The 24,345-nt window shown below is 45.1% G+C and overlaps 1 protein-coding gene and 1 long non-coding RNA gene across 7 annotated transcripts in view; one reads left to right on the plus strand and one right to left on the minus strand.

The window, feature by feature from the left end:
• Positions 1-1,029: 1,029 nt before the first annotated feature.
• Positions 1,030-20,408, minus strand: LOC122433903. 2 transcript variants are annotated; one of them, XR_006267201.1, is made up of 4 exons: positions 19,985-20,118; positions 5,214-5,279; positions 1,536-1,652; positions 1,030-1,410 (listed from the first exon to the last, which is right to left on the minus strand). It is a non-coding gene; the product is annotated as an uncharacterized LOC122433903 (long non-coding RNA). The 2 variants fall into 2 exon arrangements; XR_006267202.1 differs by lacking the exon at positions 5,214-5,279 and having other exon boundaries at positions 19,985-20,408.
• Positions 20,409-21,739: 1,331 nt separating this feature from the next.
• The window catches only part of ZDHHC14 (zinc finger DHHC-type palmitoyltransferase 14), a 277,992-nt gene continuing 275,386 nt past the window's right edge, over positions 21,740-24,345 (plus strand). For 2 of the 5 annotated variants that reach the window (XM_043456944.1, XM_043456946.1), the window contains exon 1: positions 21,740-22,493. In XM_043456944.1, the coding sequence (XP_043312879.1) occupies positions 22,249-22,493 (245 nt within the window). In that variant the 5' untranslated portion in view covers positions 21,740-22,248. The remainder of the gene's footprint in view (positions 22,494-24,345) is intronic. The other 3 variants (XM_043456943.1, XM_043456945.1, XM_043456947.1) reach the window with 2 other exon arrangements.

A 24,345-nucleotide genomic window follows, 5' to 3' on the forward strand; every position in this document is an offset into this window, starting at 1 on the left:
GGACAGGGACTTAGTAAAAGATACTTTGCTCCACCAACAGTAAAGGTACGTTTCTCCACCAACACTGATAATTTATTTTAGACCCAAAATTGAAGTGGTATAATTGATATGCATCTGAATAGGCTTACTAAGACATGCTAACATCCTTTAGAAGCACCACCTTGCTGTAACTGATATAGAACACATCTGTAATTTTCCAAGGCAATCAAAGGATTTCCAGTTGTTAGCTTACTTTCTTAAAAATGTACTGACAGTAAAAAAACAGAATCTATTGGTAAGACCGTCTTTTCCATCTACCAGTTAGATGCATTTTCCTTGATTGGAAAGTGAAATGGGGGCCATCTCTCCCATGTTGGCTGTTGCTGCTGGCAAGCAAAGTTATGCATAGATTTATTTATTTTTTTCATAGATTTATTTCATTCTGAAATGTCCAGTCATTAATGTTACAAGTTTTGAGTGCTTTTGTGAGATGGCTGGCTGGTTTCTGGATATCTGGATTGCCACTGTGATGGGATATTTCTGAACTCAACACTTCCTTGACGGCCTCCTGCAGTCTACTTGCCTGATCATGGCTGAGGTAGGACTCCCCAGGAGACCCCCTTTGTTGGTCTTGCTTTGGGGAAGGTCATTCCTGGACGTCAGCCTGAAGAAAGCTCCTCCATCCTTTCAATAATTCTTTTGTTTTTTAAAATTATTTGGCTGCACTGTAGGGCATGTGGGATTTTAGTTCCCTGACCAGGGATTGAACACATATTTCCTGCATTGAAAGTGTGGAGTTTTAAGCACTGCACCACCAAGGAAGGCTTCAGTTCAGTTCAGTTCAGTTCAGTCGCTCAGTCGTGTCCGACTCTTTGCAACCTCATGAATCACAGCACACCAGGCCTCCCTGTCCATCACAAACTCCCAAAGGTTACTCAAACTCATGTCCATCGAGTCAGTAATGCCATCCAGCCATCTCATCCTCTGTCGTCCCCTTCTCCTCCTGCCTTCAATCTTTCCCAGCATCAGGGTCTTTTCAAATGAGTCAGCTCTTCGCATGAGGTGGCCAAAGTATTGGAGTTTCAGCTTCAGCATCAGTCCTTCCAATGAATACCCAGGACTGATCTCCTTTAGGATGAACTGGTTGGATCTCCTTGAATCCCTTGGACTGCCGAAGATAACTGGAGTGGTTTCTGTCTCCTGGCTCTGAACTCTGACACAGTGGAAAGGAGAAAGGAGACAACTGAAGGAAAATCCAAAGGAATTATTGATAGGACTTGACACGAAGTGGAGACAAGGCAAAGAGAGGCGTCCGAGAAGGTACTTGTAAATGAGGAGCAACCCACATACAGGGGGAGGAGAAGTTCGTTCAGTCTTAGACTCTGCATTTTTCATGTTGATGGATCAGGAAGGACTGGAGAGTGACAGGCCCTGGGGACAGAGATGTAAGCAAAAATCTAGTAACTGAAAGTGTGTAACGATAGATAAACTCCTTGAAGAAAACATTGTAGAGAAAAGAACCAAGAATAGTTCTTTATAGTCTTATGTTTTTATACCTTTAAAATAGGGCATCCCCTGGTGGTCCACTGGGAGCTTTCACTGGAGCTTGGAGCTTTCACTGCTATAGAACAGGTTCAATCCTTGGTTCAATCTTCGGTCAGGGAACTAAGATCCTGCAAGGTGTGTGGCATGGTAAAAAAAAAATAATAATAAGTTAGCTTAAAATAGAAGTATAACAAAAAGGGCACACATCTTGGATACTCAATTCAAGAAATTTTCACAGAGTAAACAAAATTGAATAAATATTTACTGTCACCCAGAAACCTCCCTTGTGCTTCCCGCCAGCCAAGAATCCTTCCAAAGGTAATCGCTGCTCTGATTGCTATCACTGCAGATTTTTTCCTAGCTTCTGAGTTTTATAAATGAAATCATGCAGTAGATAGCTTCCCTGGTGGCCCAGGCGGTAAAGAGTCTTCCTGCAAAGCAGGAGACCTGGATTCGATCCCCGGGTTGGGAAGATCCCTTGGAGAAGGAAACAGCAACCCACTTTAGTATTCTTGCCTGGAAAAATCCCAAGGAGATGGAGGAGCCTGGTGGACTACAGCCCATGGGGTCGATCGCAAGGAGTCAAACACAACTGAGCTTAGCTAACACTTCCATGTAGTATGTATTCTCTTGTATCTGCATTTGTTTTTGTTTTTTTTCTCAACTCAACATAATATTTGTGGGATTCATCCATGCGGAACATTTACCAATAGTTTGTTAATTGTTGTTGCCATGTTGTATTCCATCGCATACCTATTGCATAATATAGTTATGCATTCTACTCTTGCTGGCTATTTGTGTTATTTTCAGTTTGGCCTGTTGTGAATAGTGTTGCTTCTTCTTGTACACGTCTTTTGATGCATTTCTGTTGGGTATATAACTAGGAGTGGAAATGTTTTGAGGAGCAGGGTATTCTGCCAAACGATTTTCCAATGTGGCTTATTTAGTTAACTTTTGCTGCATCACAGACCACCTGGAAATGTAGTGACTTAATAGCTCATTGTTCTTTCGCATCAGTGTAATGGAATGAGCTCATCCGAGATGGCTTGTCCGTGCTCTGTGTGTGTCTTCTGGACGCAGTACTGCATTAGCAGTCAGCTGGTGGCCTCAGACCCCTCTCTGGCAGTTGGCTGGTTGTCTGTGGGAGGCGTGGAGATAACTGGACAGTCACCAGCAAGCCACCCTGGGCTCATTCACTGGGTGGTGGTAGCAAATTTGCCAAGAGCAGTGGAAGAGAGCAAACGCCAACACACCAGCTCTTTTCAAACCTCTTCTGGTATCACATTTGCTAATGTCCCATCAGCCAAAGCATGTCCCACAGTCAGGCCTCGTTTCAAGGACCTTCATAGACCTTTTGGAGGCATAAACAGCAAAGTCGGTTGCAAATTGTATGTGTCGATTGCAAATGCACACACAGATGGGAAGGATTTGTGGCCATTTAAAAATCTGTGATGGGATTTGTTCCAATTTACACCCCTACCAGCAGTGAAGAGAGGTCAATTACTCATGTCCTCACCAATCCTGAGTTTTACCAATGTTTTTCATTTTAGCCATTCTGCTGGGTGGGTGGTGGCATCTTATTGTGTTTTTAATTTCCACTTTACTGGTGACAAAAGGCTATCAAACACCTTTCATGTGCTGTTTATCTACTTGAATATACTTTTTTGGGAAGAGCCTATTCAAGTCTTTGGTCCATTTTTAATGGAATTATCTGTCTTCTCAACTATTTACAGGACTCACACAAATACAGATTCATGATTTATGTATTCTCACAGATTGTTGCTTGCCTTTTCATTATTTTAATGGTACTTCTGATAAATAGAAGTTCTAAATTTTAGTAAAGTCCAATTTTCATCTCCTACTTTACATTTAGTGTTTGGGGTCCTATTTAAGAACTCTTTGCCTAACCAAGAGATGAGGATATTGTTATTTTCTAGAAGTTGTATTATTTTACCTTTCCCAGTTAGATCTATGATCCATCTGGAATTGATTTGGGGGTGCATGCAGAGGATTAAGGTTAATCTTTTCCCATATTGATCTGCCACCATTTGTTGAAAAGACTACCTTATTTTTTTCTGAGCTCTGTGGTTTATTCCAGTGACCTATTTTATTTCCTTCCACCAATACCATAGTTATTGAATTTAGCTTTCTAATAAATCTTGATGTCTGGTAGTGGAAGGCTTCCAAGTTTTCTTTCTTCATCAAGATTGTTTTCACTTTTCTTGGTCCTTTGCATTTCCATATAAATTTTAAAATCAATTTGTCAATTTCCAACTTCTCAGTCACCTACAGGCATTTTTTTTCGGGGGGGGGGTGCAATGATTGATTGCAATATTGATTGCTTTAGATAGAATTAACCCTTAAAAATGAGTCTTCTAATCTTTGAATTTGGTATATTCTTTCATTTATTTAGGTCTATTTACAATTTTCTTGGAATGTTTTGTAGTGTTCAGTGAAGAAACCTTGTGCATTTGATTTATTTCTATCAATTTGATGATTTTTGCTGTTATAAGGGCATTGTTTGTTAAAGTCCTTTTCTTTTCTTGCTGTCATAATGAAATAGAGTGTTTTCCTCAAAGCTGTTTTATTGCTACTTCTTTATATTTTTTTCCTCTATTTTCTCTATTTAGGACTTTTTCTCTTTCAACTCCAGCAATCTTACTATGATGTGCCTAAGTGTGGTTTGCTTTTGTATTTTCTGGCTTAGAGGTCACAGAGCTTCTTGAATCTGTGGCTTGATGTCTTTTGTCAGTTAAGGGAAATAGTTTCTGGCCCATTCCTTCCCCTCTCCTGGAATTTTAATTACATGTATGTCAGAATCTTCCACCATGTCCCATGCATCTCTCACACTCTATTCACTATTTTCCTGTTTTTTTTTTTCCCCTTCTTCTCTGTGCTTCAGTCTGGATTTTTGAGCTGACCTATCTGCCAGTTTGTGAATTCTTTCTTCTGCTTTTAATCTATAATTAAATCTAGCTTTTGAATTCTCAATTAAGTTACTGTATTTTTCAGTTCTTGAACTGCCATTTAATACTTTTTTAATAGACTCCAGTTCTTGGTGAAACTCTCTGTATTTTTAATAAGTTTCCATGACTATTTCAATCACAGTTATTTTCAAGCCTGGGTCTGAGAACCTCAATGTCTGGATCACACGTGATTCTCTATCGTTTTTTTCTTTTTTCTCTTGAATTTTGCTTATTCATCCTATTTTCTGGCATGCCTGATAGTTTGGATTGAATGGTGTACATTGTGTATAAACACAGAGACTCTAGATGCTGATTACCTTCCCACAGAGAAGATTTACATTAAGTTGACAAGTACATCACCTTGGTCTGGTCTGGGCTGACTGGAGGTGAGTTTTAGGTTTTGTAAGACGATGACGATTAGACCATGACGACTCTTACAGCCTGAGAAGTTGTGTGTTGGGTGGCTGCTTGGGTTTTTCTTCTTGGACTGTGCCTGCTTTGTTTGGGAATAGGTCAAAGTCCGAGGGAAAATGCAAAGGGAAGGAGGAGAACACTTCTCTAGAACACAGTGTCCTCAGATCCTTTCAGTTCGATAGGCCTGACTTCCGCTTTTTGTCTCCCCAGCCCAGTGAGGCTCCTGCAGCTCTAGATTACCTATCTATCTATTCTCTACACCTCAGCAAATTCCCTGAGGAAAAGCATAGTGACAACTATCTGACTCACCACAATGTTCTTTTTTTTCTCTCTCCAAGATGACGCTTAGTCCTTAGAAGGAAAGTTGTGACCAACCTAGACAAGCATATTAAAAAGCAGAGACATTACTTTGTCAGCAAAGATCCATCTAGTCAAGGCTATGGTTTTTCCAGTAGTCATGTATGGATGTGAGAGTTGAACTCTAAAGAAAGCTGAGCACTGAAGAATTGATGCTTTTGAACTGTGGTGTTGGAGAAGACTCTTGAGAGTCCCTGGATTGCAAGGAGATCCAACCAGTCTATCCTACAGGAAATCAGTCCTGGGTGTTCATTGGAAGGACTGATGCTGAAGCTGAAGTTCCAATACTTTGACCACCTGATGCGAAGAGCTGACTCATTGGAAAAGACCCTAATGCTGGGAAAGATTGAAGGCAGGAGAAGGGGACGACAGAGGATGCGATGGTTGGATGGCATCGCTGACTCAATGGACATGAGTTTGAGGAGGCTCTGGGAGTTGGTGATGGACAGAGAGGCCTGGCATGCTGTGGTCCATGGGGTCATGAAGAGTCGGACACGACTGAGTGACTGAACTGAACTGAAGATCTTGACCGCTTCAGTTCTGGCAAGCTTTGGTTATTCTCTGTTGTTTGAATAGTTTTTATTTGGAGGGGGTGTTTTTTATAGCTGTTTTCATGAGAGAGTTGGACTTCCCAGGCGGCACAGTGGTGAAGAATCCACCCGCCAGTGCAGGAGATGTGGGTTCGATTTCTGGACTGGGAAGATCCCCTGCAGAAGGAAATGGCAACCCACTCCAGTATTCTTTTTTTTTTTTTGAATTTTTTTTTTTTTCATTTACTTTTATTAGTTGGAGGCTAATTACTTTACAATATTGTTGTGGGTTTTGTCATACATTGACATGAATCAGCCATGGATCTACACGTATTCCCCATCCCGACCCCCCCTCCCACCTCCCTCTCCACCCGATCCCTCTGGGTCTTCCCAGTGCACCAGGCCCGAGCACTTGTCTCATGCATCCAACCTGGGCTGGTGATCTGTTTCACATAGATAATATACATGTTTCGATGCTGTTCTCTCGAAACATCCCACCCTCGCCTTCTCCTACAGAGTCCAAAAGTCTGCACTCCACTATTCTTGTTCAGAAATCCCATGCACAGAGGAGCCTAGCGGGCTACAGGCCATGGGGTTGCAAGAGTTGGACAGGACTGAGTTGCTGAGCAAGCAAGCAAGTGCGTACACGCGCACACACACACACACACACATACACACACACACACGGGAGAGTTAGTTTGTTACAAGCTACTCATTTATAGATGTGATAAGTTTCTCATTCCTTAATGTTTAAAAAAGAGTATTATGCAAAGGGAAAGTTATGTTGCCCTTGTGCAAACATCACTGGGTTCTCTCGCTCCCGTGTGAGCCTTCTTGAGATGCTTCTGTGTCTTCTGAGTCTCATTTCATTACTTGACATTTGGCCTCAAGCAGATCTGCAAGAGTTTTGACAATTTGGTCACAGCTTTTGTAACTTTCCATTAGCCACTGGGGATCTGAAGTTCCCCAAACTGATCTCCAGGGAACAGACTGGCTTCCGTGACTGGGAGAGTGACTCTGGAGAGTTAGATGATCCTCCAAGAGTGGGTAGGGGTGGTCCTTGCAAAATCTATGGGGATAAAATATGGGTTCATGCCACCCAAAATTTAACAAGGGCAACTGGCTTAAATAAATAATTCCCTATTAAGATATGGCTGTTGCTGTGTTGAGGGAAACGGTTTCCATAGGAAACAATAATAAAAATAGCATTATTTTTAAACTGAGGAGAAATGACACTTTGGCATCCAGATTTTAAAATAACACAGAAAAACAGAGGAAATGTTTGAAGATTAAGCTATTTTGGTTTTACAGCATCCTTGCTGTATTCTTTAGATTACATTACCTGGAACCACAAATTGGATGGTGATCTAGGATTCATGTAATGCATTCTGGGGATGCTGGAAATGAGGGTTGTAAGTGGGTGGTGGTCTACCCCACTCTTAGGGACAGTTAAAGTTGCAATCACTTTAATATCTTATTTTATAATCATAATTTAGAAATAAGGATTTTTTTCAAATTATGTAATCTTCACTGTTTTCAAAATTAAATTCTTCTGAAGAGATGGAGAAGAGGTCATTCCTTATAATAAGCATATGCTTGAAAGAGGTATTGAAACATCTTCAGCCTTTCCTGCAGGTCAAAAATATAAAACTGACCCTGGAATCAAAGGGTCAGGGAACTAAGATCCTGCACGCCCTGCAGCATGGCCAGAAAAAAAGAAAATCTTTGTGCACTCTCTGGGACTTTCTTTTTTTTTTTTCATTTTCATTTTAATTTTCATTTCTTTTTTTTTTTCCATTTATTTTTATTAGTTGGAGGCTAATTACTTTACAATATTGTAGTGGTTTTGGCCATACATTGACATGAATCAGCCATGGATTTACATGTGTTCCCCATCCCAAACCCCCCTCCCACCTCCCTCCCCATCCCATCCCTCTGGGTCATCCCAGTGCACCAGCCCGGAGCACTTGTCTCATGCATCCAACCTGGACTGGCGATCTGTTTCACATTTGATAATATACATGTTTCGATGCTGTTCTCTCAGATCATCCCACCCTCGCCTTCTCCCATAGAGTCCAAAAGTCTGTTCTGTACATCTGTGTCTCTTTTTCTGTCTTGCATATAGGGTTTCGTTACCATCTTTCTAAATTCCACGCATATATATGGAATTTAGAAAGATGGTAACGATAACTCTTTGGGACTTCTGTGATAGTCCACTGACCAAGACTCTGTGCTCCCAGTGCATGGAGCTCGAGTTCAATTCCTGATAGGGGAACTAGATCCCACATGCTGCAACTAAGAGTTAGCATGCAACTGAAGAAATATCCTACATGTTGCAACTAGGATGTGGTATGGCCAAATAAAATAAAATTTTTAAAAAAAGTGCCCTTTGTAGATCCAGAAATGACTTTAAATCAAGTAATCTGTGTAATCTCAAGCAAATAACATAGTTTTTATTCATCTCAGTTTCCTCTGTTATTGAAAGTGGAAGTGAAAGTGAAGTCGCTCAGTCGTGTCCGACTCTTTGCAATACCGTGGACTGTAGCCCACCAGGCTCCTCCGTCCATGGGATTCTCCAGGCAAGAATACTGGAGTGGGTTGCCATTTCCTTCTCCAGGGGATCTTCCCAACCCAGGGATGGAACCCAGGTTTCCTGCATTGCAGGCAGATAATTTAACCTCTGAGTCACCTGGCATGTTCTCTGTCCATGGAATTCTTCAGGCAAGAGTACTAGAGTGGGCTGCCATTCCCTTCTCCAAAAGTGAAAGTCGCTCAGTCGTGTCTGACTCTTTGCAACCCCATGGACTGTACAGTCCATGGAATTCTCCAGGCCAGAATACTGGAGTGGGTGACCTTTCCCTTCTCCAGGGGATCTTCCCAATCCAGGGACTGAACCCACGTCTCTCGCATTGCAGATGGATTCTTTACCAGCTGAGCCACAAGGGAAGCCCCCTCTGATATTAGTTATCCCTAATAAAAAGGGATATTAAGTACTCACCTAACTGGAATTTGGGGATTGCATAAAAATTAAATAAAAAATTAAGTAATGTGTGTAATATGCTTCTTGGTGCATGATTCTCAGATACATGTATTGTTTTATATGTATTATATTATATACGTAATCATACATTTATGATTGCCATGCATAGATGATATGCCATTCCAGGGCCACCTGGCTAAAATGAAAGGAGAAAGAGCTGTGCCTGGCACACTTTCTCAATACATACCCTCTCCCTCTATCTCTCTCCTTCTCTTTTTGTCTATTTAGCTTTTTTTTTTAATTAATAAGCTTGACTTTTAAAAATACTTTTATTTCTATGTTTATTTACTTTTGGCTGGGCTGGGCCTTCACCGCCGTGAGGATTTTTCTCTAGTTGCAGCGAGCAGAGGCCATCCTAGTTGTGGTGTGCGGGCTTCTCACTACAGTGGCTTCTCTTGTTGCGGAGCACGGGCTCTAGGGCTCGAGGACTTCAGTAGTTGCAGTTTGCGGGTCCAAGCACAGGCGCAATAGTTGTGGTACAAGGGCTTAGTGGCTCCACGGCATGTAGGATCTTCCCAGAACACGGATCAAACCTGTATCTCCTGCGTTGGCAGGATTCTTCACCATTGAGCCATCAGGGAAGCCCTAGTCTATTGAGTTTATATTGTGTCTTCATCCCAAGGGAACCTGGTTAAGGGTTAGGGAAACTAGACAAGAAAGCATGTCCCCTGGTAATCACGTAAGCTTATAAACACATTCTTGTGACATCATGGAGCCTTTCTAATAACAGACCTTGTTGCTTGCTGTCAGCGCCTGTGCCATTCTAGAGAGACTACAAAGGGATCTCATTGTCAAGGCCTTTGGTTTATAGAAACATCTTTCCCATTCATCAGAGAGTACAGGCTAATTGACACATCACACGCGAGAATGGGTCCATAAACATCTCAGGTGCTGTGCAAGATAGAGCGGCTTGGTACATATTGCTAAGGTACTCTTCTCTGGGTTTCTAGGGTAAGAGGCATCTCAACATCCCCAGTATGGATTCAGGCTATTCCTAGTATGATGATTATGACAGTCTGCTGCAGTACCTGAAGATCTGTAATTTTTATACCTCTTCACGACTTGGCTGTGTTCCTTGTCACTGCCCATTCTTTCCACAAACTGGCCCCAACCCTTCTTCAAAGTGTTCTCAGAAGCCAGAGTGACTTCCTAATTTCCACGTGCAATATCCTACTGCTAGACTGGGCAGCCTTTCTCTGTGGCATTTCATACTGGGTAGCGTCCTGTTCGTTCTAGAAGTCTGCCCTTCATTGGCTTCTTCAGAATTATCCTCCAAGATTTTTTCCTCTCTGGACAAGCCTCCTTTGTTGCCTTGCTCGCTCTCATCTTCCGTCCCTTAAATATCAGCATTCCCCAAGGTTCTGCCCTGTGCTACATTCTCTCCTTGCTCTATATATTTATTCCCACATGAATCCATCACTCACATGCTTATTAAAATAATGAACCAGTGCAGAAAAGCCTAATGGAAAAAGTAAAAAAAAAAAAAATCACACAAAACTTTGTCACCTGTCAATCTATATTTAAGCATTATAGTTGCATGATTTTTATCAGAATTGGATCACTCTATTCATGTGTTCCATAGCCTGCTTTATTAAACTAGATACTGTGGTTTGATATCATTGGTCAACACAGGATTTTCGCCATCATTTTAAGTGTACCATACTGTATCAGTTGTTTGGTTGGGCGGATAGGACAAAGTATCACAGACCAGAGGACTTAAACAATAGACATTTACTTCCCCACAAATCTGGAAGCTAGAAGCCTGAGGTCAAGACGTCAGCAGGGTTGGTTTCTTCTGAGGTCTCTCTCCTTGGCTTGCAGATGAGCCTCTTCTCTCTGTGCCATCCCATGATCCTCCTGTGTGTGTGTTTGTGAAGAAAGATTAGGGCCCAGCATCTTTAAAGTCCGAATCTCCAAATACAGCCATGTTCTGAGGAACTGCAGATTAGGATTTCAACAATGAATCTGGGTGGGAGGGGACACACTTCAGACCAGAGCACTTAACAGTTTTTTAAAAATAATTCTTCATTCATACCATTTTCCCCCCCAAGTATTTAAACAATGCCATGAGAGTTGTCACTTTTTTGTCATTGTTGTTCAGTCACTAAGCATGTTGACTCTTTGCAACACCATGGACTACAGCACGCCAGGCTCCTTTGTCCACCACTATCTCCAAGAGTTTGCTCAAATCTGTGTCCTATGGTTGAGCTGGTGAATCTATCCAATCATCTTATCCTCTGCTGCCCACTTCTCTTGCCTTCAATCTTTCCCAGCATCGGGTCTTTTCCGATGAGTTGGCTCTTCACATCAGGTAGCCAAAGTACTGGAGCTTCAGCTTCAGCATCAGTACTTCCAATGAATATTCAGGGTTGGTTTCCTTTAGGATTGACTGGTTGAAACTTCTTGCAGTCCAAGGGACTCTCAAGAGTCTTCTCCAACACCACAGTTCAAAAGCATCAATTCTCTGGCGCTCAGTCTTCTTTATGGTCCAACTCTCACATCCGTACATGACTACTGGAAAAACCATAGCTTTGAATATATGCACCTTTGTCAGCAAAGTGATGTCCCTGCTTTTTAATACACTGTCTAGTTTTTTCATATTAATCGCTTTCCTTCCAAGGAGCAAGTGTCTTGGAATTCTGTGGCTGCAGTCACTGTCTGCAGTGATCTTGGAGCACAAGAAAGTTAAATATGTCACTGCTTCCACTTTTTTACTTTATTTTATTGATAAATAAAGTTGCATATATTTAAACAATGTGATGATTTGATAAATGTATACACTGTGAGATCATTACCAAAACCAACCTAATTAAACCATCCATCACTAAATATACTTGCCATTTTGGGGTTGATAATGATCTCTGAGTAAATTTCAAGTATTAACACAGTATTGTTAACTTATAGTATAATCGTAGTGCTATGCAAGAGAGCTCCAGAATTTACATCTTTAATTGAAAGTTTGTCCTATGACCAGTATCTCCCATCTGATACCTCTTCACAAACAGGAAATGCTGGTTTAATCTCAGAATCAGTCCTTTTCTCCCAACCAGGAAGGAAAGAGTCCTGGATTCTGGGTCCCCCCGCCCCAACCTAAGTATCTCCCGGAGCTCCCTGTGACTGAGCTCTTTCTGCAAACGGTGTAACTGTGCCTTTCCTGTCATCTTCATCGTGTTAATTTAAGGGCACCTGAGGTCACTCAGGAGAAGGTGGGTTTGTGGTGGCAGCATGTGTAGCGCCATGAGAGTTGCCTTCCTTCCTTGATTTTGGAATTTTCTTTTCTTGCCTTTGATTCAGGATGAGTAAAGGTCCAGACTGAATGGCAGATCCCATGTTAGTCACAGTATTCATCTGTGGTCCCCTGCTCTATTGCATGCACCATCATTGTTGAAAATGTCCTTAGTCACCTTCTGGATGCTACATTTAATGTCAGAGACTGGTTCTCACCTGTCTCTGCACTACCATAGTCTGCAGCACATGCTTGGGACTCTGATGGATAAGAATAGTTCATCAACATTACTCAAATTTATCTTGGGTGCCCAAAACTTTTAAAGTTCAGACCTTAAATTTTTCATATCAGTTAGACTCCTCGTGTCTCCTTTTTCTTCTCCATTCTCCTCTTCTATAGTCCTTTTTTTTTTTAAGCCTACAAGAGATTTTTCAAAGCTTTGCTATAAGCTCACTGAACATCTGCGAGATACCAAAGCTTAACAAAATGGAACTTTTGTTACCTACTTTCCCTTTTGCCAGAAGGATGATAAATGTTTACCAGACAAAAGCTGGTTGAGATCATAGTAAGCTTTTCTTATGGTGATGGATTTACACGTGGACAGAGTCACCATGAAGGCTTGACAAAATTCACGTTCAACTTAGCACTTTAACCTATTTTCATTTTTCTACTAAACTAAACATGTCTTTCTTCTGTTCCAGGTATTCCTTTTATAAAACACCCATATTTTGCCTGAATGTCAACAATCAACCTTGCTAATAAAGCGTTGCTCTGTATCTGAGTATCTGGATGTCCCTCATCAGTAGAGGACAAAGCCAGAAAGAGACTCACTAATAACAGAATAGGAAATGTCAAAAGAGAAAGTCCCTTATGTTCGGTGGTTTCTGGAGGATAGATTTTTAACTGAGAAAACATATTGTTTGGAAATTCTTTCATTCATTGCAAAACAAATTGGGGTATGGAAATCTCTGTGCTTCCAAAAAGTATTAAGAAATACTGCAGGAAAACAAAAAGTTTAGATAATAATATATTAAAGATATAAAAACTCCCTCTTATCAATCATACAGGTTTCCTAGGTGGCTCAGCGGTAAAGAATCCACATACAAAGCAGGAGACGGGGGTTCGATTGCTGCGTTGGGAACATTCCCCGAAGGAGGAAATGGCAACCCGTTCCAGTATTCTTGCCTGGGAAATTCCATGGACAGAGGAGTCTGGGGGGGTACAGTCCATGGGGTTGCAAGGAGTCAGACAGGACTGAGCAACTAACACTTTGACTTTCTACTAGTAGACATACAGTTGTTCTAAGTTTTAATTCTTTTTACTATTAACAGCAACAACAACGTTTCAGTGAAACAGTACCAAAGCTGGTGAGAAAATGAAAGGTAAAAAACAATCCTAGCTTATTAAAACACACACACACACACACACACACACAAACACAAAAACCTTGTACCTATGTCATTCCAGAAAGGATGTAAGATAAAGTTAACAGTTCGAAATAATTTTAAACCCAGTCTGTACTAGAATAAATTAAACTGTCTCTGAAGGTGAAATATAACTATAGGAACAATAGAAAGTTACAAAAATGAAAACTTTCTGAAAACATATTAGATCAGCTATAAGTAAGAATATCCTGGGTATTTTATACCCAAAGCAGGGATAATCTGCAGGCTTCATTGTACAGTTATGCACATGTCTGTAGAAGAATAAGGACCCACCGGTTTTCTGAATTAGCAATCAGGTTATTGACCCCCTCCAAGAAATCCTTCCAAGTGAGTGGACATGTGTATATAGGTCTCCACTTCCTTTCAAAAGAAAATGATAGAAATAGTGAAAACTAATGAGAAAAGGAAAATTAATAAGAATACAAGTAATACCTGCTTGTGAACTTACTATTGATGAGCACTTTCACGTATTTTTTTGTTGGTGGGCTGACTTCAGTTATTCATTCCGATGAGGTTTTTATTTCCCACAAATGCCAAGGATGCCAAGAAAAGTTTGTTCTTGGACTTGGTTTCCATGTATTCAGAAAATAAATAGAAGTCAAACAAGCCGTTTTACTGACTAGCTTTAGTTCAGAAATAGCATTAAACATTTCTCAAAAGCCATTCTTTACAGAGGAGACAAGACATTTTTGAAATCCACTTCGGATTCTTTTGAAATTCTTTCTAAGTAGCATTTTTAGTTAAGAGTGTTTCTTTGTTCTGCTCACATCCTTTGAGGAGCAAATGGGTATCGACTGTCCAGATGTAGGTGTTTTGAAAACCAGGCTGGGCTGTCACCATTGTACCCAGAGCTGTAGAACTCAAGAGCTTTAGTCCTCTGCATCTTCCTGCAAAAGGGTTAAATCTGAGGCGTGGTAGAATTGTTTATCAATTGCCCTGAGGAAGCTTCTTTTTCCCCCATTATTTTACTAGTTACTGTTCTGTCGCATATTTTATAAGTAATCAACAAAATCATTTTGGAACCTTTGTACTTCATAATTTTTTGTTTCTTTAAAACTGAGCCCATACATTTTTGCTCCTCAATTAATAAGTGCCTGTATTTTGGGGTGTCAGTTTAGCCTTGAGCTGGAGGCACATTCTGGCTTTATCCTGCCCCTGCAGCTGAAAGAAGTATGAACATGCTTCTTTGAAATTCTGCGAGGAACTGCAGGCCCAGAAGCAGCAGCAGGTGTCACCCAGACAGGTATCTTACAGTTTCTGCAACATCACCTTCAGGCCCATGGCTGAAATCTGATGAGAGCCCCGTCGTGGATTACACTGTGAAGAAACGCCAGACAAACCTCAAATGGACTGACATCATACAGAATTAGTGGTCTGGTTGTGATTTAGTCTCTAAGTAGTGTCTGACTCTTTGTGACCCTATAGACTCCATAAGGCTCCTATGTCCATGAGATTTTCCAGGCAAGAATACTAGAGTGGGTTGCCATTTCCTTCTCCAGGGGAGCTTCCTGACCCAGGAATTGAACCCAGGTCTACCTGCATTGCAGGCAATTTCTTTACTGACTGAGCTACGAGGGAATCCCAAAATGTCAAGATCAAGAAACTATAAAGGAGGTGGAACTGTTTCATATTGAAGGAGTAACTGCTAGGTTTGAACCTGGGCTGGATTTCGAACTAGGAAAGATCAACTATAAAGAACATCATTCAGCTATTTGATGAAATTGGATTATGGACTGCATATATGTGTGTATGCATGCATGCATGCTAAATTGCTTCAGTTGTGTCCGACTCTGTGTCTCTATGGGCTGCAGCCCGCCAGGCTCCTCTGTCCATGGGATTCTCCAGGCAAGATTACTGGAGTGGATTGCCATGCCCTCCTTCAGGAGATCTTCCTGACCCAGGGATCGAACACGCATCTCTTAACGCCTACCTGCATTGGCAGGCAGGTTCTTTACTACTAGGGCCACGTGGGAAACCCATGTTTGCCTATAATTATATGAGACCCAAGAAAGATATATACTAAGTTGCTAACATTGGTTACTTGGGAAAAAGTAGGGATTGAGCATGAAAGGGAAAAATACCACACTTCAAAAAAGCATCAAGGATGAATAGACTGCGTGACTTGATATCATTTTTGTTAAACGGTAGATATATGTATGTGTGTGCATAAAGTGAATTTCATAAGGATGGTCAACAAAGTGTTAGTGACTGTTATCTTAAGGTGATGGGAATTTGAGCAACTTTTACATTTTTCATATTTATGTGTAAGATAATGTTTATAACAGTGTTTTTCAATGCATGTTTATTGCTTTTATTAAAATCCTAAAAAGTAATTTTTTAGCATTAGAAGAGCCAAGAAAATGTCACTGGGGAAATTATAAGAACATTTTGGATTAAATTTTTTCTGCCTCACCCAATTTTCTCTTGCAGTGCTGAGTTTATTACTTTAAACATCTTACATGTTTTGACATAAGATGTTCCCAGATGTGTGGAGCACATGTAAAAATCCGAGCAAACTCTCTTGCTTGGAAGGAATTAGGTTGCCTGATTGATTTTCTGAGGAATTCTGTTTGGTATAGCAGCTTCAGCAATCACTTCCTAACTTAAATATCAGTCGCTCAGTCATGTCCGACTCTTTGTGACTTCATGGACTGTAGCCTGCCAGGCTCCTCTGTCCATGGGATTCTCTTCTCCAGGCAAGAATATTGGAGTGGGTTGCTATTCCCTTCTCCAGGGGATCTTCCTGACCCAGGGGAGAGATCTTCTTGAACCCAGGTCTCCTGCACTGCAGGCATTCTTTACCATCTGAGCCACCAATTATTTCCTGCCACCCCTGATCTTTCGGAAGAAATCCTCTCTGGCATTCTCAAAGTTCTTCAAGGACCTGATCCCTTTGACTTGGGCACTTTCACCACCCAGCTGTACACTCCCCTGTCCTCCAAAGGTATACAAATCACTGCTGGGGGATCCCAATGTCCTCCTTCTTCACTGTGGAGACCACACCTTTTCCTGACTGCCTGGAGGGATTCTAAGAATGACTGATGTGGGTTTGTGGACTGCTTTGAGGAAGACTGGCCACCCACTCTAGTATGCTGGCCTGGAAAATTCCATGAATAGAGGAGCCAGGCGGGCTACAGTCCATGGGGTTGCCAAGAGCCAGATACAACTGAGCAACTAACACACTTTGAGCTGCTCAGATGAAAGTAACAAAGCTCCAATTTTGTGAGTAACACAACCCGTATTGTCAGTAGACTCACTGAGGCAGCTGAGACAAGGGAAAGACCCGCCGGAATCAAAGATGCTCCAGCATCCCAGGGAGGGCCAGCTCAGGGCTCTCAGGGCTCAGGGTGGTGATGGCCATGGTAGCTCTAGGAGGGCGGTCCTGTGTCAACAAGATGAAGAGTGAATGCTCCCGGGAACTCTCAGCTAATAACAAAGTTCAGCTTCCTCACCCCTCAGGAGGCGAAACAGGGAGGCAGGTTCTGTACCACTTCCACAGTGGCCTGCAGGCTCTGAGCTCCAGCTTCCCACAGTGGTAGCTTCTCCGGGCGAGCCTCACAGGCTTCTCCTTCCCTAACTCACTTCCTCATTATCTCAGCAGTGTTTTCTGCAATCTCCTCTCAAGTAAACCATTTGCCCTTGAATCCTTGTCGATTTCACTCTAACTGGAAACATCATGTGTTTTCCCACCCTTCCTATTTCCTTGAGAGCCTAACCCCTTTAGTCCTGCCTATCAAATTCTCAGAGTCCGGAGGTCCCACTTTGCTACAGTCTAGGTCTCAGAGATCTCTCCTTCTGCTGAAATCAAGATATTCTTCCCTCCTCAGTTGGCAGTCAGACATGTATACTCTTCCATTGTGTAGTGGTATCAGACATGCATACCTAGCTGCCAATCCTGACTCTGTTACTTACCAGCTGTGAAACCCTGGACAGATCACCTAACTTCTCTGATCTTTGGTATTATCCTCCGGGAAAGGAAGATAATCTTTACCTCATCAGGTTGAAAGTGAGTCATTCAGTCGTGTCTGACTCTTTGCAACCCCAGGGACTAATACAGTCCATGGAATTCTCGAGGCCAGAATACTGGAGAGGCTATTCTTTTTCCCTTCTCCAGGGGATCTTCCCAACCCAGGGATTGAACCCAGGTCTGCCGCATTGCGGGAAGGTTCTTTACCAGCTGAGCCACCAGGCAAGCCCAAGAATACCGGAGTGGGTAGCCTATCCCTTCTCCAGCAGATCTTCCTGACCCAGGAAATGAACCAGGATCTCCTGCATTGCAGGCGGATTCTTTACCAACTGAGCTATGAGGGAACTGCCTCTTGATTTGATAAGCTAAATGTATAGCGAACCAGGACACTGCCTAATACAAGAAGATATTCCAGAAATAATAGTGATTTTATTACGTAATTTTCTCTCATTACTTACTTTCTCATGTCTCCATCTTGTTTTCCCAACCAGACTGTAGCTTCTTTGCTATATTCAGCTTCTTTTATCATACTGTCTTGCACATGACAGGCACTAAATAATTACTAGTTACCAGTTTTCTTTTTTCTTTTTTTTTTAGTTACCAGTTTTCTAAAGCTTTAAATCAAAGAATGCACTCTTTCAATTCAAGGTTCGTTTATAAATTGCTATTGTGAGGCATTTTCAAGGAATTTTTTGCAGGTAACTCCTTTTCTGGACCTCAATTTTCTCACTCGCAAATGTTTTGGTCTATAATTCCAGATGCACTGGGTCTTTACAGCATTAAAATATGGAATATATATATTATTTTTAAAATTTATTATATTGAAGCATAGTTGATTTAGCCTTCAGAACCATAAGATGTTACATTTGTGTGAGAGTGCTAAGTAGCCTCAGTCATGTCTGACTTTTTCTGACCCTATGGACCATAGCTCACCAGGCTCCTCTGTCCATGGGATTCTCCAGGCAAGAATACTGGAGTGGGTTGCCATGCCCTCCTCCAAGGAATCTTCCCGACCCAGGGATCAAACCCTCTTTTCTGCGTCTCCTGCATTGGCAGGAGTTTGCTACCACTAGCGCTACCTGGGAAGATGGTTGATTTACAATTTTGTGTTAATTTCTACTGTACAGCAGAGTGATTCAGTTATACATTCTTTTTCATATTATTTATCTACTTAATTGGAGGAAAATTGCTTTACAATGTTGTGTTGGTTTCTGCCATACGACAGTGCCAATTAGCCATAACTATATATATATATCACCTCCCTCCCCTTCCCCCCAACCCGCCTTCGTAGCTGGGCTCCTGGACAGGCGCTGCTCCATGTGGCTGCCTGCCTCCCTGCCCCAGCCCCAGCCCTCACCCTGACCTGGCTTTGCAGCAGAGGAGGAGAGTTTGGGGGCCCCCATCACATGAAAGGAAAGGGTGTGCCGTGAGTGTTAGGTCGCTTCAGTTGTGTCCAATTCTTTCTTTGCGACCCCACAGACTGTATGGAGCCCGCCAGGCTCTTCTGTCCGTGGGATTCTCCAGGCAAGAATACCGGAGTGGACTGTCATGCCCTCCTCCAGGGATGGAACCCAAGTGTCCTGTCACCTGCATTGGCAGGAGGGTTCTTTAGCACCAATGCCACCTGGGAAGACCAATTAATAGCCAAGGTGGTGGTTTAGTCGCCATTGTTGTTATTCAGTCGCTTGGTCATGTCTGATTCTTTGCGACCCCATGGGTGCAGCATGCAAGGCTTCTCTGTCCTTTACTGTCTCCCGGAGTTGGCTCAAACTCATGTCCATTGAAACCGTGATGCCATCCAACCATCTCATCCTCTGGGTCCCCTTCTTCTCCTGCCTTCAATCTATCCCATAAGTTTGAGTAAATATGGAATAGGAAGAAGCAAGGAATTCCTAGGAAGACAACTGCAAACAATCATATCAACTTATCTAGAAACTTGATTGCAATGGGAAATTTAGAGATAATTTTTAAAGACAGAGTTTGTTATCCTCCAACTAAAAAATAACTAAAATAAAAAACAAAAAGTATGACCATGACTCCAAAAAAATTAGCTCTTAACTGAGAACAAGGATAGCCATCTTTTTTTAAAGCCACAAAGTCAGTGGATTTAATATATTAACTGGACGCCTGGAGAAAATGTGCTTGCAATAAATCGAACCCGTTGATCCCATGAGCTAAAGGAAAGGAAAGCATGGGAGAGTTTTCATTTGAAATGTCTGAGGCTTGCCATCTGTTTCTTTAAAATAGTACAGCCACAGAGTACTTCTCTCTTTAATGTGCTCATTCGTCAAACCATTCGAACCTATTTCTAACCAAGATCCTACCCATCCCCCAACCTGCTTTAGAATGGACCCTAGTAAATATTTTTTATTCATGACTCCTTCTAATTTCATTTCATATTCTAACTGCCATTCCCGCCACTTTTTCCTCACTACAGGAAGCTCTTCCCAACTGGCCCCAGTTCTTTTTCTCTCTTGGATAAACCAAATCTCATCTCCCTTTGAAAACTGCTCACCTAGGCAGTGTTTAGGAAGGGAAATTCTCAGGGCTCTGGGTTCGATCCCGTCTCTACCACCCGGCGCTTCGTGACTTCTGGCAAGTAGCTGTGCGTTCTCTCAGGCCGGATACAACAGTGCCTCGCAGGGTTGTCGTGAAGATTAGATAAAGAAAGCGTGTCACGCGGGAAGTGCCCCAGCACAGGAAAGGCGCAGCCGCCCACACCGTTCCCTTTGTTGGTTACCATCTCCAACCCAGAGCACCAGCACACTCAATACCGCGCCTCTCCCGCCCTCGTCGCGGAGCATGCAGGGATTTGTAGTTTTTTGGTCCCCTAGTTGCGGTTCCCCTTGGAGCAGCGGCGCGAGAGGAAGAACTACACATCCCACTGGGCCGTGAAAGGAAAGTGGGGGCGCGGAAAACCGAGCGTCCCCGCCCGGCAGGCTTCGCTCCTGCGGCCCACCGGCTGTGCCTGCGGCCGGAAGGCTCAGACCCCGCGGCAAACCGAGCGCCGGCGCCGATCCGCGGGGACCGCCCGGCCGGGGCGGGAGACCAGAAGTGGTCCTGCCGCCGTGGGAGCGCGCGGGGGTCGAGGGGAGAGAAATAAAGCGAGCAAATTGTGGGCGCCCGCGGGGGAGAAGAAGTGAGAAAGGGCAGGGGAGGCAGCAACCCACGCAGAACCGGCTGCCACCGGGGGCTTGTCCTTCGGAAGGGAGCCGGGGGCCGGAGAGGTCCCGAGACCGATTTCGCTGCCCCCTCCTCCCCGCGGAAACCTGGAAACCCGGCCTGGAAGCCGGCCGGGCGGCGGAGACTCCCCGCCCGTAGCCCCCATCGTGGAGTCTGGTCCGCCTCGGCACACCCCTACCCACCCTGTTGCCCGGGCGCCCCCATCGCCTTCCCGGGTAGCATTAGAGACCACCCCCCCGCCCCCCAACACCGCGACCCGACCACTCGCCCTGCCGGGGAGGGTCGCGCCTCCGCGCCGGTTCCTCTGGCCCCCGGGACTCGCAAGAATGGGTTTGCGTGTTGCCGCGTGAATGTGTGTTCCCGAGGCGGCTGCGACTGCGGGAATAAACCGGGAGGAGAAGCGGGGAAGCGGACAGAAATCTGCGGGAGAGCGATCAGCGGGTGCCCGGCAGCAGCGGCCCCGGGGAGATGCTGGAGGGAACCCAGTGCCCACCCCCGCCCCGCCCCGGGCCTCGCCGGGCCCGCCGTTGGGGACCGGGGCGGGGGCGCGGCAGTGCCCGTGCGCTTCGCCGGGCGAGAAGGAGGGGCCGGAGGAGGAGCCCGGCGGGCGAGGCGCGGGCCACCGCCCACCCGGCGGGGAGGAGGAGGCGGACCCGCTCTCAGCTCGGCGCGCGCGCCGGGGCTCAGCCTTGCAAACAAGTGTCTGTGGCGCTCGCCCCGCGGCCCGGACACAAGCGCTCCGCCGCCCCCCGGCGGCCCTCCTTGTGCCGGGCCTGGCTCCTATGGGGCAGGACCGATCCAGTGAGCCCCTGGGCGCGCAGTCCGCCAGCCGCCGCCGCCGCCGCGACCCTCGGGCCGGGCGGCCCCGGCAGCTCCACGCGGGGGCCGCGGACTCGGCTCGGCTGCCAGGCGCGCCGGCGCGGGGTCGCCGCGCGATCAGCGGCGCCCAGGCTGTCGCCGAGCCCGCTCCCGACAGAATAACGTGCTTGGTTTCCCCACCCACCCCTGGGAGGGGTTGCCGGGGCCGCGAGCGGCCTCCCAGTTTCCATCGCTCTCTCCTGGGGAGGATCCGCCGCCGGGAGGAAGGATTAGAATAAACCTGAACCGAGGCACAGAAGTGGCTCCCGGGGAAGCCGGCGCCGGGGCCGCCGCCTCGTGTCCCCTCGGGGCGCAGCGCTCGGGGGTCGGCGGGCCGGAGCCCAGGCGCGGCCCGCGGGCCGGGGGCGGCGGGGCCGAGCGAGCGGCCGCGCGAGGGGGCGGGCGCGCGGCCCTCCGGGGGGCGGCCGGGCAGCCCCCCGCAACCCGCGGGGGCCCCGAGCCCCGGCACGCGGGCTGGACGCAAGCGAGGACCGCCGCCGCGGGCTGCGGGCGAGCCCCGTCCCTCTCAGCAGGGGATCGGGCTATGACAGCTGGGCGCCCCAAAGGGTTAACCTGGGTGTCCTCGGCAAAGTTGTCGCCGAGCCGGGAGCCCGCGTAGGGGCCGCGGCGCCGAGGCTCGGGGGGCGGCCGGGCGGCCGGCGGCGGTCGTGGCTCGGCGGGGCCCGCGCGGCCGGGGGGCTGCTGGGGGTGTGCGCCCCCAGCCGGCTGCCCTCGTGGATGCCTCCCGGCGGCGGCGGGCCCATGAAAGACTGCGAGTACAGTCAGATCAGCACCCACAGCTCCTCCCCCATGGAGTCGCCCCACAAGAAGAAGAAAATCGCGGCCCGGAGGAAATGGGAGGTTTTCCCGGGAAGAAACAAGTTCTTCTGCAACGGGAGGATCATGATGGCCCGGCAGACGGGCGTCTTCTACCTGACCCTCGTCCTCATCCTGGTCACTAGCGGACTCTTCTTCGCCTTCGAGTAAGTGGCGGCGAAAGCTTCCCCGACGCCTGCACCCCCTCGATCCCTGACCCTCCCCTCGATACTTTCGTTTTCTAGAAGCCTTATCTGTTGTATATTGTTATATAATACAGACACCCCCCCCCCCTTCTTTTTTTTTTTCCTTTTCTTTCAAAGGTCTGTTTGCTGGTCCGTCCCCAGAGATAATGCAGTTCTGGGTCGGGCTCTAGGAGTGGAGGAGAGGGCAGAGGGGGAGACTTGGAAGGTGTACCCGCCTTGTTGCTCCCGAGGGTTGAGTGGTACTTTGGCAGGTGGCTGATTCTTGGCGCTGGCCCGACTGCTAGAGTTTGGGGAATAGCAGTCCAACCCAGATGTAGCCTTCTGTAGGAAGCGGGAAGGAGGTAGATCCGCAGAGGGGATCCACAGTTGGCTTCCTTTCCTATTCGAGAGGTGTAAGGGCATCATGTTAAGCTCGGTTTCCTAAATCTTCTACACGTCTTTGCTGAATATCGAGAAATCTTGGTGGTTTGAGGTCTCAGAGTGTAGGCCACCCCGTGTGGCCTGAAGGATGATTTCATTTTTCATTCCCCTTTAGATGTTCACTCTTGGTCAACAGTTTCTGATTTACTATCAGGTTTCTAAACGCTTCACTGTTTTAAAAAAAAGTTTCAATAAAAAAATGTTCCAAGCAAACACTTTTCCCACCCCTTCCTGATATTTGCACACAGGTTAAAAAGGAGACTGTAGGCCTGTTTTCAGGAAGAGTATGACACTGCATGGTAACTTCTGACTCCAGAAACAATACTTGGGGACTTTAGAGCTTTAACTGGAGAAAAAAAAAAAAGTACATGCATATCTTCTCTGTTTTCAGGAAAATCAGATTGGCTGGTAGCAACTATCCTCCTGCCAACTAATGAAGGATCTTCTTACTTATTAACAGTATTAGATAAAGTAGTTTAACCACATTCCAGAATCAATTTCAATTGCTCTTATTGGGTCCAACATTTGCAATGCAACTTCTTATGTAATTCTTGGTATCTGATGCTCAATGAAACTTGTAGCTACTACTCCCCACCACCATTAAAAAAAAAAGCAATATATTTATTAGGGGTTCTTTGCTTTTGCTGTATCTTGGTTATTATGGGACATGATAACGCTTTCTGCTTCTGTTGGGTAGGGTTCATTAAAACTTTCTGTGCATATTTACTTTTGTCTCTGATAAGTATTAATAGGCTCTGATTTTGTGCCTGATGTTTGATATTCCAAATGCTGTCTCAGTCAGAAATGGATGACAGTGTAATACTATTCATTTGAAGCCCTCTGACGCTGAGGGGAAGCATTTTGCATCTGAACATTGTGCCATGATGAACAATTTTAACAGGATTAAGTTAGAACAGGTGAGGAGAGAGATCTCAGATATAAGCCCCCCACTTCCCCCAGCCTTTCTTATAGACAGCCTGTCCATTCTGACTATGTAAAATGTTCAGGTCTCTCCCAGAGGTTCTAACTTTGGTGCACCTTTGAGACTAGTTGGTGGAGTCTGTCAAGGGGACCGAGGGCGGGAGGGTCAGGGTGTGGAGAGGCTTTCGGAATGACCCGAGAAATGCCCTGTTCCTGCTTCTGTTCTTTTTGCCTTCATCCAGAGTCATCCTCTGGTCCTTACAGACCTGGGGAGCTGGAGCGAGGGGCCGGAGTTTGCAGTCAGAGTCATAACACATTCCGGCACTGACCTGATGGTTCCATATGGCTCAACAGAAATGCCATTCTTCTAATGGTGGCTTTCATTACAGGTGGTCCCCTAGACAGTGTTCACTATGTTCCTAATGTTAACAAAGTTTTCAGTGGATCCGTATTGCCATCTTTGCTCTTTTTA

Source organism: Cervus canadensis, chromosome 33 (assembly GCF_019320065.1).
Source record: "Cervus canadensis isolate Bull #8, Minnesota chromosome 33, ASM1932006v1, whole genome shotgun sequence".
Taxonomy (NCBI): domain Eukaryota; kingdom Metazoa; phylum Chordata; class Mammalia; order Artiodactyla; family Cervidae; genus Cervus; species Cervus canadensis.